Source organism: Sinocyclocheilus anshuiensis, unplaced genomic scaffold, assembly GCF_001515605.1.
Source record: "Sinocyclocheilus anshuiensis isolate Anshui unplaced genomic scaffold, SAMN03320099.WGS_v1.1 scaffold300, whole genome shotgun sequence".
Classification (NCBI taxonomy): domain Eukaryota; kingdom Metazoa; phylum Chordata; class Actinopteri; order Cypriniformes; family Cyprinidae; genus Sinocyclocheilus; species Sinocyclocheilus anshuiensis.
The window spans coordinates 1,866,863-1,881,213 of NW_015557379.1; the positions used below are offsets into that span (position 1 = coordinate 1,866,863).

At 37.0% G+C, this 14,351-nt stretch overlaps 1 protein-coding gene across 2 annotated transcripts in view; it reads left to right on the forward strand.

Annotated features, from left to right (window-relative positions):
- Positions 1–14,351, forward strand: part of LOC107679209 (runt-related transcription factor 3-like) — a 46,256-nt gene that overhangs the window by 27,075 nt on the left and 4,830 nt on the right. For both annotated transcript variants that reach the window (XM_016474728.1, XM_016474727.1), the window contains 3 exons: positions 3,231–3,475; positions 4,507–4,663; positions 5,974–6,078. In XM_016474728.1, the coding sequence (XP_016330214.1) occupies positions 3,231–3,475; positions 4,507–4,663; positions 5,974–6,078 (507 nt within the window). The remainder of the gene's footprint in view (positions 1–3,230; positions 3,476–4,506; positions 4,664–5,973; positions 6,079–14,351) is intronic.

Below are 14,351 nucleotides of genomic sequence, written 5' to 3' on the forward strand. Positions count from 1 at the left end.
TGACCAGCTTGTTTTTGGGGAGGTTTCTTGGAACGTTCGTGTTCAGGATAACAATTTATGTTACAGTGTTTATCCCTTTTCTTCTTCTTCTTTATTATTCATAGAAGTGTATAGTTTTTTTTTGGTTTGTTTTTTTTAGATTACTGACATTTAAAAAGCTATTCTAATGGCGCCAGAGGATATTTGCTCTGGGTGAGACGACCTTTGACAGATTGCGCCCCAAAAATACCTTTATATTTATAATCAGTCATTGAGCAGACTTTTAAAATGTGTCTACACATATCAGGCCTATACCGATATAGCACACATGAAACATATATGTAACACATTTTATATGGTGCTATAATATAAATAAGAACAAACGCGCTACAAAATGATGCAGCAATGCACTTCAGTTAAATGCATTCTTATTGTTTATTAGTATTTGCTAGTAGTAACAGGCACACTGTAATGTAGTTATTGCATACGTGTGAATAATGAAAATATCCCGCTTTATTTTATGCGTTTAGGCTGTGTGCAACACGTCAACATGTGCGTCTATTCCGACAAGAGTTACTCAATGCAACGGGCGGATGGAAGGCGTGAAAAGAGGAAGACACCTTCGCAATAGGTCTTTCGAGCAGATGTTGATGAAACATGCTAATGATCTTGAGATGTAGGATAATGTGCATATTGTTTTGTTCTCTTAGACCATTGGTGTGGGTGAGACTTTGACTTCCCTTCTAGGCTATGTTCACAATATTTCCTCACATGGAGATTTAAATAAACAGTGGTGTAACAGCAAAAAATGCTGCGATAACAGAAAAAAATAACAGACGGATTCTTGGCGTCTTGAGGTTTTCGTGGAATAATAATAATAATAATAATTCCATAATTTTATTATTATTGTAATTATTATTATTATTATTATTATTATTGCTAATAATAATAATAATACGTATTATTATTATTATGTTTACATGGCTGTTGTTTTTTATTGTTTATTAATTCTAATTATTATACACATGTGTGCTTGTTTTGTTTTTGTTTGTTTTAATGTGTTGTTGTTGTCTTCGTGTAACCAAACGCTGGTTTCAAACTGAGCTCATCTTTAGCACGTGAGCCCGCAGAATTCTGGCACAAATCCTGCCAACACGAGTTAAACCTCAAGCCCAGTGCACACATATAACACTGAAACATAATAAAAGAACGAATACAAGGAGAATAAAATGTATTTAATGGCTGTTACGAAGTAATCGACTGTTAAAAATGTAAATTACTATTGTAAAGGCATTTCTGTTTGCTTTAAAGAAATGAGACATGTTAAATTGTAATAAATTATTTTATAAAGAAAACATTTAATATAATAATAATAATATTTACTCGATTTGTCTTGCGAATGGAAGAAAATGTTTTCTTTCTGACTGTATTTAGACTAAATGCTTTAGTCGTGCAGAGTGAAACTATTAAATTTAACTCTGAATTTAAAACTGCACATTTTTTATATAATGTATAAATGTATGTAAATATTGTAAATAAATAAATACTTATTTTTGCAGTTGGGGCATTTGTAGAGAGAAAAGGCTTTTCTCCGTTTACTCGCCTTAAACAATTTGTTTAGGATTTGTTAATCAGTCAGTTAATTAATTTGTTTCTTTGTCGTGTTCTTAGCGTCAGTTTTAGTGCGCGTAAGCACATTTATGTATCACCATCAATAACCATCAAAAGAAACAGACAAAAAAACTGATGAAATCCACAGAAAAAGATGAATTAATTCAGATAACCAGCTGTAACTGTGAGAATCGCTTTATTTCTGCCTCTCTGTTTTTTGTTTCAGTCTGTCTCCCTCTCTCTGTCGTTTTCCTTCTCATTAATGTTAGTTTAATGCGCTTTAATTCGCTTTCCGAGGCGCCACTGAAGGTTTTTAAACGACAAATGCGCCTACTAGTGGTGACAGTGTGAGCTCAGGGTGTGTCAACCACACAAGAAATCATTCGATTCTAATTAAATACCATGTATGAGACTTATAAAACCATTATCATAATTATTGTTGTTCTGTTATGATTGAGCAAAACCATTAGTTATTAGAAAATTAATTTAGCACAAGATGCATGGGAGAATTTACCACTTTAATTTTTTCCTGTGCAAAAATACTTGTTTAAATGTTATTACTGTTTGGACGATGCTTAATTGCTACAGTTTTTAACCTAATTTGTTTTTGAGGGATAATTGTTGCCTTAACAATTAATGTTAATTAACTGTTTCTGTATTGCTCAATGCATTATTCATTTTTTACAAAAGATAAACTGGCACACAGATATAATAACTTCAGCAAAAGATATTTTACTTTCTGTCTGTGGTTTTTAAAGGTTACACCTGGCAGACTCTAAACCTTAATCCATTATGTGCCATAACATGTGAGGAGAGGATTGAAATATTTATTGATTGCTCATTAAGTATATGGCTGATAATAGAGGAGCTTTCAGTTTTGCTTCGGCGCGTTTGATGGGCGCATCAAACCCAGCCCTGTTCGCGGATTGGTCGATTAAACCCGGCCCTGATCGCTGATTGGTGGAGCGCTCAGCTCACTCCAGGCTATAATGAGATGAGTAAATAACGCTTGTCTGCAGAGCGCAGAGCGCAGCTTTTACAGGCATGTACGTCTGACTACCACAATCTTTTTTTCTTGTTTAAACTCACTTTCACGCTTAAACATTCAATTGGAAGCAGAACATTTGACAACTAAGCCGGACTTTATTGCAGAAGTTCTTCTGAAACTGTGGGATTAATTTGTGTGGACTTTATTTTCAGAGACTCTGGACTGATAGAACGGAAAGTGTCGCTCTGACTAAAAGTAAAACTGACATCCAGGAGCAGCACACACCTGCTGTACACACTCTGGAATAAATGCGGTTTAATAAGCAGCTTTAGAATAATAGTTTCATATGCTTTGAGAAGCGTACTTGTATCAGTTTTGTGCTTCGACTCCAAATTCCTGTCGTCGCGCTGAACGAGAGCGTTCGAGCGCGTATGTGTGTGCTTGCGGTTTCTTGGTTTTTGCTGAAGTCAGTGGGAAACTCAAGCGCACTTGAACGCTTCTGCGTCCTGCACCGAAACGCAAAGTAAACGGTCACGGAGGAGTTTTCCGAGGCCACTATCACGGACTTTCTGTAGGCTACTTACCCCATTTGGGTGCCTGAGCTCTTCACGGGGGTCTCATTTGTAATCTGTTGTGATGCATATTCCCGTAGACCCGAGCACGAGCAGACGGTTCACGCCGCCCTCCGCCTCGTTCCCGTGCGCTAAAGTGACCGAGAGCCCGAGCATGAACGCACCGGGTCCGCTGCGGGCCGGCCGGCCGGTGGAGAGCCGCTCCGTGGTGGACGTGCTGGCGGATCACGCTGGAGAGCTGGTGCGCACCGACAGCCCCAACTTTCTCTGCTCGGTGCTGCCGTCACACTGGAGGTGCAACAAAACCCTGCCGGTGGCTTTTAAGGTAATTAAAACATTCATTCCTGTAAAATAACTAATTTCATAGCGTTGTCCGTTAAATCACAAGTCAGTCAGAACGCGGCAAGTAAACAGAAGTCGCGCTCTACTGAAGAGATAACCATAGCAACGGTAGGCTGCGCGAGCCTTTTCCGTTAGAATCCAAAACAAATGGTACAAGCAAACGGTAAGTGCTATCATTATTAATCGCTTCTCGCATATTTATATATCATAAGTTCATAAAAAATATTTGTTTTACAGGTAGAGTGAAATAGTTGACGTTTGATTCGTCAAAAGTCAAATCTGTGGCGGGAGCCATGCTCACCACAGTTCGTGTTTTGGAAATTACTGACAAAAAATCCTTTAAAAAGCCCACTCACATAAATGTCACCGAATAATTAAAACACTTGCATATTTTTTTTTCTGATATCATCGTAACATACTTCTGCTGGACTGATAATATAGAATATAATATAGAAGATAAAAACAAAATATTGATCACGTCAGTGACAATTCGACAAGACATTGTACGGTCCTTGAATTCTATTATTATTATTATTATATAATATTATTATTATTATTATTATTATATGCCTATTATTATTATTTAATTGGAAAAGAGCTGTTATAATGATCACCGCGACAACGATACTCCGGTTATAATGTTTGCGGAAAAAAAAATACTGTTAGGCTATATGCAATTATTATTCGTATCTACATTGTATTTATTTTTATGTTTAGCATATATACAAATCACAACCGTGCACTTGCAGCAAACGTAAGCTAATTTAAATAAAATTGCTAAAATTGAAGAAAAAAGGCTTAAATTGGTTAGGAAATTAGGCTATTTACTCGCGGAGCAAATCATAAATATTTTATGTGCTTAACATAGAGCAATATTAATAGTAATCGTCAATATATGTACGAGCAAACTTATATTGTAATAATTATTGCGGGGGTTGCAACCCGGGTTTGTTTGGTTTGGGGTCTGTGTGTGTTGTTGATTGGGTTTGTTGGGTTGATCTGTGTGTTTATCAGGTGGTGGCTCTGGGTGACGTTCCTGACGGGACTCTGGTCACGGTGATGGCGGGAAATGATGAGAATTATTCCGCGGAGCTGAGAAACGCGTCTGCCGTCATGAAGAACCAGGTGGCGCGATTCAACGACCTGCGCTTTGTGGGCAGGAGCGGCAGAGGTGCCACATCTATCAATCTGTTTTTCTGTCTGTCTGTCTGTCTGTCTGTGGTCAGATGCATGCAGGCTATGTGATGGAAATGCAACAACATATTTATACTATATTGCGATCAAAAATAAATTATATTTTTTCTTCATGCAAGCACAATTTGACATTTCTAAATTGTCATACGTTTAAACTTAAACACTTAAGCTGCAGTATTGCACAGTGGAGACTGGAAAAAAACGGGCACATATAACAGCATGCTTCAATTACTTGTCCCAGAGAAATTATTTCCCCACAGCAGAATTTTTCTTAAAAGATTTGAGGTTTAAAAAAACCATCTTGTTTACACACCTAAAAACACCCTACCTCTTACATAGCTCACATTCTTTCACAAGCTTTTCCTTCTCGTCTTTTTCATTTTTGGCCTCGCTCCTCGCACTCACATTTTTCCTGTAAATGTTACACTTTAAATAGTTGCAGACGGATGAGTGGAAAGCGCTGCAGTGTGCGAATTAAAAGTACCTTTCATTTCTGCAGTCAATTACCCCACCCTCATAGCCCTCATACAAGCCACGGCTTTCTCCCCTCAAAGCGCAGCTTCATTGCATTTAGAGATCACACACACGCACGCACACACACACAAACACACACACACACATGCACACAGACACAGCGGAGTCCCGGGAACAATCTGGAACACATTGTCTGACTAATCCACATCATAAACGCATTTGAAAGCGCATCAAAGCAGTAGTGCTGTCTCTTTTCAGAGGAAACTCATTCATTTCTCCCAGCTGTATGTGACCCACCTCACTGAAATTGTGCATCGAATCTTTACTTCATGCAGCCTGAGGGAGTTTCTGTTTTACCTGAGGGCTTTTCTGGTATATAATCAACTTTATGTAATGTAATTTTTCACAACTGAAAAAAACTGAAAATAAAAAAGGTACAAAGCTGTCAGTTGAGCTGTGGCCTAAGGTACAAAAGCTAAAAGCTACATTTTTGCACCTTATTTACCCCTAAATGGTATATATTATTACCTTAAAGGTACATATTGGTGTTTTAAAACTTACTTCAAAAGTACACAGATTTTAATACCTAAGGTGTACACAGTATTGTACCTTTTTTCTGAGAGTTTACTTGATTGTTTTAGTGTCAACAGCACTCAAGCTACATGAATGAAACTTGATGATCATGTTATCCAGCATGATTTTAGAATGTTTATGTTTATATTTCTGGTATTAAAAGTTTTTTTCTGTGAATCATGCAATAACTTTTCAAACCAGCGAGTGACATTTTATCCTGTGTCTTCTTGTCGTCCTCAGGAAAGAGCTTCACTTTGACCATCACTGTGTTCACTGGACCACCCCAGGTCGCCACATACCACCGCGCTATTAAAGTCACCGTGGACGGACCTCGAGAACCAAGACGTGAGTACCCAGAATCCCTGAATGACTATCAAAAAGAGCGTTGACCAAGGTTTCCAACAGCACCAGCAATGATAACATTATCTTGCACTGGTATCCACCTCTTTGCATGACATTGTTCTGCATGAACTCAAATTGTTTGTTTTATATAGAGTATTTTATCAGGAGCTGTGTGTTTCTTTGTGCATGAAACCAGCATAGAATACAACAGAAAGAGTCGCTGTCTGTTTTATTGATTTATCGTTTGTGTATAATTTCATGCTAGACTGCAAATCACAATTCTGGTAGAAAAGCATTTCTTTTGCGGTGTTTGATAGAGAGGGAAAGTATTTGAGGAGGTGATACGAGATGAGATAGTCTCTTCTTTGTGTCTGCTTTATACCGTGTTATTTACTGCAGTAAAAACCAGGCTGAGCAGTCTTTAGAACATGTGCCAAGTAAAACAGATTAGTTAATCTGTTGGTTCCTGGAGTGTTTCTTACTGTATTAGAGCTAGGAGGTTGATCATTGCACACTACTGTTGCTAAATCGGTGAATGTACGTAATGGTTTTGATATTATACTATGTTGGGATGGAGTATTTGGATGGTGCGAAGAGTATTTGAACTATTTTCGGAGCACCGACGGCTTTAATAGTCCTATGAGTCATTCACAGATGATACCGGGGAGTAGAGCCACTGTGTGTGTGTTCCCAAATAGTACAGTGTTTTTTTGTGAGTAAGTGTTGGTTTCGATGTCTCCTTGTATTCTCATGTTTGGGTGTATACATACCTGCACATCAGCGTGTGTTAATATTAAACAGCGAACAGTCCTTCGTGGTCTAGATGGTTGCCAACCTCAGATGTCAGTTGTGGTGTGTTATTAAGCCGTTTCAGGAGCAGAGAGCGAGGGTGCGTCTCTGAGCCACAAACACAGAGGGCTCAATGAAAGTGGCCACTCTTTCTGACCAGCGGGGTCAGCAGTGCCTGACCGCATTAGAGCCGCTGAATTAACACAACACTGAATGCCTGCTAGGGGTGCAGATCCATAACGCTAATGCAGCCCGTGACCACAACAAGAGGAGACCAGAGAGAGAGAGATAACAGTAAGTCAGTGCTGCTGTTTACAGAGCTGTTGTTGTATTTGTTCAAACACTAGCCCCAAAAAATACTTTGGAAACTGTAATGAATTTATGACTGTCATTGCACTAGATTTCAAACCAAGCACAGGTACACTTTTCAAGCGAAACGGCAGTTTTGTTTGGTTTGAAATGATAAGTAAATAGATCTAGCGTACCTGAAAAGACAGTTTAGGAAGGTGATGTTGAGTGAACCTCATAAAGTCTGTCAAGAATATGCCCAGCTCATATTTCCAATTTTTAAAAAAAAGTAATAAGAAATGATATTCAGCTTAAAGAAAAAGCCTACTTTTAGGAACAATATTTATTTATTTAAATATTATTTTTTGACAGTTTAGCACACCCCACTGCCAGTTCTCATGATTTAATGGAATATATATTGGTTTTTTTATACATAAATTAAGTTATAATTAATATAAGTTAATTTCATTTATATATATATATATATATATATATATATATATATATTGTATATTTGTATTCATGAAAACATAATTTGCTGTATTGCCTAATTTGTGCTAGATCTTAAAGAGCTGTATTGGAGTATTTTTGTTACTGTATTACAGAAATAAGAAGTTATTTTGAGAGAAGATGTGTTTGCATTAAATAATGCAACAAATCCTAATGAGCCTAAAAATAGGCTTTATTTTCTTTCTACATTTTTGCCTTTCTTTTGAATGTTTGAAATGTGACCTGGACATGTTTTTGTTCTGTAAAAAACAATCTAGCATTACGTGAGCAAATGCCACTTGTTTTGATATTTTATAAATTGCAATGACATGTAGTAATGCAAAGTATATGCAAAAATCCCTTTTGGTTCAACATTTCCTGATTTCCTCATGCATGTCATATTTATCATATTGGCTGACTGACGCTTGGCCTGTAATGACTCTTTAGAGGCATTTCCTGTAGCGACCCGGGTCACACTGCCGTACCTGTAGCCTACGCTCACTCAGCTAGCACTAATGAACAGGTGCTTCAGACGCGATACAGTTTGAAATGATGTGTGAGTGAGCGTGGTTTCAACGTGGTTATGGTGGTGCGGTTGCATTAGATTTTGAGTATGTGAAATTACTTTAGACCCGCAACGAATATGAGATACAGGATTTGAGATGTTTTTAATAAACAATACGTTTTAAATATTAAATGATAATGTGACGTGTAGAAAAAAAGTGTACACTGATCGTCCCATCATGCTGAATACTAATGTGTGTGATAGACTGAAGTCTTTGAATTCACTGCGTTGTTTATTTGCAGTTTGTGTGTGAATATGCGCTGGAGTGTGTGTGTGTGTGTTCTGCTTTTGTCAGATATGTTTTATTGATGGTATCTTTTATAAGAAAAACCACACCCTCTTCTCCCCCAGGCACGGGCTGACTGAGGCAGTATGTGTACTTTGATAGTGCTGCCAATAGAATAATACCTCATTAATGTTTACTTACAGAGTTGATAAACCTGATGGACGGGACCCCACACACACTCACATGTTGGGTTTTTATGTTTTATGGGGACTTTCCATAGACATAATAATTTTTTCATATTCTGTACAAACTGTATATTCTATCCCTTAACCCTCACAGAAAACTCTGCATTTCTACATTTTTTTTAAAAATCATCATTTAGTATGATTTGTAAACCTCATAGGGACCAAAAAAATGCCCTCAACATTTTGTCCTCACAACATGGACCATATATGTATAAATACAACAGACCTAGAAAGTTTTCGGATAATATAGTCACACTTAAAAGATTATTGGAGTGCGTTTTACAGGACAATATCATTTTAGCCTCTCTACTTCACAATTTCATGTGTAATTTAACATGTAACTTGCTGTTTCTTTGTAATTATTTGTGAAATTTACTAGGAATTTCTGAGCGAACATTGTTTCAGAGTAAATACAACACCAATTTTTTTTAGTGTGTATAAATGTCATTCCCTAACAACCTGTCAAACCAAGCGGCATTCATTTTAAAGATGCAAGCACACTTATCAAGCAAAACATCACCAGCTGGTTTAGAAGTCATTGCAAAAAAGGCTCCAAAAAGTGAAAATAGTTCTGAGAAAAGCTTATGCGGCAATTGAATTGAAATTTCATTGAGAAGAGAAGAGTCGAGATTATGGGCAGGGGTTTCGGGTTCGACTGTTTTTGCATTTTGGCACACAACTCGTAGAGGGCATGTAAATCTGTTAACAATATCATTTGCTGTGTTATTTTTCCACAGATATCACTCTGTGTTTCTGTAAATAAAGGAGTGTACATGCATACATTAGTATGTGTGTGTGCGTGTAAAACACCTGCCAGGTGTGTCATCCATTAAATTAATAATGCATGCCGCACCCATTGATATGAATGCATAGTTCTGCATATTTCAGATGATATCAAAAAGACTCATTTAAGATTTTGCTTTCCTTTGGGAGGATAAAAATCTTGCATGTGTGTGTGAGTGTTCTGCACATTTTTAAAGGTGGAATCATCACACTAATGCTATTAACAGTCATTCTGTTATGTGTGCATCATAAGAACGCTTCTTCAAAGCAGTGCTAATGGCGAGTGGCAGCTTTCGTCACCGCTGGCGCTAAATATGAATGGAGCCAATATCGGACGGTAAATGAATGGAATGCGTTTGAAAAATGAACAGACGATTCATTACAGCGCAAACGCGTGCAGTGCAGATTTAACCATTGGATGTGCGCAGTGCTGCTTTAGCATGCATGCAATGAATCCTTGCTGATACTAGAGGGCAAACCTCAAAAAAGTGTCTTTGAGGATGTAACAGATGAGTCTGTCCTCTCATTATCTTCACCTCCCGGTCATATTTTCTTTTCTTTGAGGGATAAACTCAACAAAGGATGACAAGAGAGGAATGGAGTATCTACACCCCTGCACAAGTCACACACATCTTACAGGCTCAACTTGTGTTTGTGAACTTCCTTGTTTATTCTTTCACCCAAGCAGACACCATTAGCAGCTTTAAAGAGTAATTTAATAAAGTAGCATAATAAAGCACCTCACAGTCCATGATAAACATCTGAGAGGCATTGAGTAGGAGAGGGAGACAGAAAGGGGAGGGAGGAGTGTTACGGGAATATTATAGTGAATCATCTGTTTATTTTTCTGCCATTTTTAACAGTGAGGAAAATTCTGCAAATAGCCTAATTGAAGAAGCGAGATGTGCCCAGACTTCCAGTAACACACACACACGCCGAGCTTGTTGGGAAAAGGAGATTTTCTCTTTGTCAGAGCATAGTGTTTCAGCATTTTAAATGGGTCATATCATGAGGAATCAATTTATCCTTGATCTTTTTAGATGAAAGACTTCATTGTGTCATGAAAAATGTAACTTTTCAAGCTCTACATTTTCTGCTAACATATCTTGCTTCCGCACTTCCACAGCTTTCTGACGTCAGACAGACACGTTTGACCATGACCGCCGTATGCTAATGATGTCTGTTTGATTTTCAAAAACTTGACCCATCCAGTGATGGCAAGATAATAAAGAGGAAGTAGAATAGATACTATTATTTTTAAATATGGGAAGATCTAAAGATAAGATTAAATGTAGGAAAGTCTGTGAAATTCTGCAGATCATTCTGAAGAATCCCAATATTAGAAATAAGCATCTGAATTTATTTTCAACGAAATCACTGATCTGAACAGTTTAAGCAAAACATTTCAGTGCAGATTGTCTTATTACTTGTGCAGATTCAGTGCAGTAAAATGTTTCTTATTTCACATGTGCAGAGGACATTTACATAGATGTTTTAAAGACACAAAGATATAGCAGGTGCATAATCGTCAAGACTAAACAAAATTTTATGTATATGTAAAATTATAATATTATTTTATAGATTATTATAAACTTATATATAAAATTATATTAAAAATAAGAAACTACAATTAGACTATACATATAAACTTTATATAGTCTACGCTATGTCCTCATTTAGATGGCAAAGTAAACATTTGCATGTGTGAACTATAAGACTGAAACCTATTCTACATGACAGATATATCTCAGTTCTCACACTCCTGCAAGCTGCAGTTGCATCAAATCCTGTTACACGCACACATACGCGTAGGCACTTGCGTTTTGAAGTCAAGGGTCTCTTCCTGCCCTTTAACACCTCTAGCAGTTCTCATCAGAACACCTCTGCCCCTTTCTCTGTCATCTCCTCCCTAATTTCCACTACATCTTCCAGAATAATCTCAAATAAAGCCTTCAGACAGTCAGTCTCTGCTGAGAGCTGCCCGTTTAAAGAGCCGGGTGAAATTCCTCACGCTGAAGCTCAGTTGCGTTTGAATTTCATTAGTTTGGCACGGGAATGCGCTCCTAAATCACGCTCTTTACACAAAGTGCGCTCTTTCTTTTGTCCTATAAATTCCAGGCGTTCGATTTCAGCACATTCTAGCTGCGTACAGCCAGCAGGACACCTCCATCAGATGCATGCTTGTTCAGAGACACAATGTGTGTACAAGTCAAGCTCACGTCGCATCATCTGGGTCAGAAGGGTTTTTGGTTTGAGTTACAACTAGGTCAACCAAAACCAACCAAACACCAAACCACACATATGCAGGTGCATGCACATATGCATACAATAGCACTGCCACTCAAAGGTTTGGGCACACCTACTCCTTTTACACATCTTAGAAAAAGAGTAAAGTCATAAAAATGAGGAAATAACACAGTATGAGAATTATGTAGTGAATTATATGTGATTAAATGTGAAACAAATTAAAACTCTTATTTTTGAGCTTCTTCTTTAGTCACATTCATCAAACAGCTTCATATATATATATATATATATATATATATATATATATATAATGTTGTAGTGTATATATATAGATATATTTTACACATATATAAACAAATATGTAATTTCTCACTGAAGTCACAAAAAACCACAAACACATATGTGTGCTGTTACGCCCTTTTTGTTTATCATGCTCTTTTTTGCATTAGACATGAACAGGAAAAGCAAAGAGGGTGTAACAACAAAGACATATAAAACACAAAGAAGTGGGTGACTGCCTCTGGCTGGTGTTTTGTCTGATGGATGTGGGCACTATTGAAGGGTCTTTCTTTATCTCACCTGCTCCAACTTGCCTTGGAGAATGAATCATGGAGTAGAGATAATAATAAAAGAGACTCTTTATTCCTTTGCGACCGGGACCATTGGAATTGTTTATATGATTTTCACATGGCTCAACCACTAAATATAGTTGAATGTTTTAATTTAAAATATTTATATTCATATGGTTCAGTGTGAATATTACCAAATTTAATTCAAACATTATATTTGGATATAGCTTTCTCAATTAGGTAAACACAGCTTCAGTTACTTAAGTAATTCTTTTTTTTTTCATGTTCAGTTGAAGGAGGGTTATTAATGTTACTAAAGATAACTTTTTTTATTAATATCAACAAAATAATATAATATGCACTTACACTGCAAGATCTAATCACACAGATCAGATATTTTGACACATATCCAGATGTTCTGTCCTGTCTGTTTACATTCTCTTAAGACATAACCGACTGTGTTTACATTAATGCCTTGCCAAGACAGGCATTTTGACCACATTTCCAAACATGCACGTATCCGAAAGCAGCCTGTCAGTATGATAGGCACCTACCAAATTCTGTATTACCCGTATTACAAATTCTGCATTCTGAATTACTAGTAATGTAGAAAGACTTTAGGCCCGTTCACACCAGGGACGATAACTATAAAGATAACGATGAAGATAATAGTTCTAAAAATCGTTCTCAGTATTAAAGAATAGCAGAGTCCACACCACAACTATAACGATAAAGACAAAGAGAAACGATATCGTTGGAATCACTTTCAAAACGATTTTTCTCCAGCTGATGTACGATAAAAAATTGACAGCCAATGAGAATCCATCCTGCTGTGACGAGCTCAAGAATTTAAAGCGGCAGACGAGCGTGCGCTTAGAATAAACAGACGATATCGTTCGCTGGTGTGGATGCTAATATCATTATCTTTATAGCTATCGTTCTTGGTGTGAACGGGGCTTTATCTTTAGATATTGGTCTGCTACCAGAGTACTTTTGATATCCTTAATATTTGAAATGCAAAAAAGTCAGAAAACCTCAGAAACAGTGTACAGTTTGAGGTTGAATAGAGGCTCTGTTCAGGATTTCAGTTTACCGCCCAACACACTTCACTGGCACAAACCCATTTCCTGTCATGGGCTGATGGGATTGGTCAGGCATTGGCCTGACATCACGACAACTTTCAGATGGAGAGAGACCGAGTTTAGGGTGTTTCGAAAAGGAAGACAGGTGCAGCGATCTTAGCAGATGTAGAAACGTCTCCAGCGTTCGTTACTACGGAAGCACACTTTCATCTGAGGCCTCGGTTTCCACACCTGACGTACACAAAAACTCACTCTCATCAACTGTCAGCTACAACGGTGGAGAGAAAGACAGGTGGAGCTCTGCATTATTCACCATGCTGAGACATTTCAAGTCATATAAAAGTGCTTTAAAATGCGTTTTCAGAGCTGGAAACCCTAATGAACAAATTCAGACTGCTATCATCCTCAGACAGGCCACCCAAAATCTGTATGTTTACAAGATTTGATATACTTCAAATCAGTGTTTCAAAAAAAAAAACTCACTGAATAACCTAAATTTATTTGAATTTTTCCATCTTTTTGGATTTATTGTCTGTAAATGGCAAGGAAAACAAAACGTGCTGTGGCTGGGAATTTTATGGTAAAAGTCAAAAGTTTGCCTGCAATTTCTTCAGAATTGAGTTTAAAACATGAGCATGAAAAATTGTTCATTCTAAAACATGAAAGCAACTGTGCGTAAACATACCTCATTTTTTGCTTCTTGCACATTTATTCAATATTTTGCTAATTATATTTTGTATGTTTTTAGCAATGAAAAAATGATGTAGAATCAATTTCACGAGGCGTTTTGAAAAAGAAAGACTCAAATAGTATTGTCTTGTAAAACATACTCCAAAAATACTTGTTTTATAAAAAAAAAAAATAATAATAATATATATATATATATATTAGTGCTGCCAAACAATTAATCGCGATTAATCGCATCCAAAATAAAAGTTTTTGTATACATAATATATGTGTGTGTACTGTGTATATTTATTATGTATATATAAA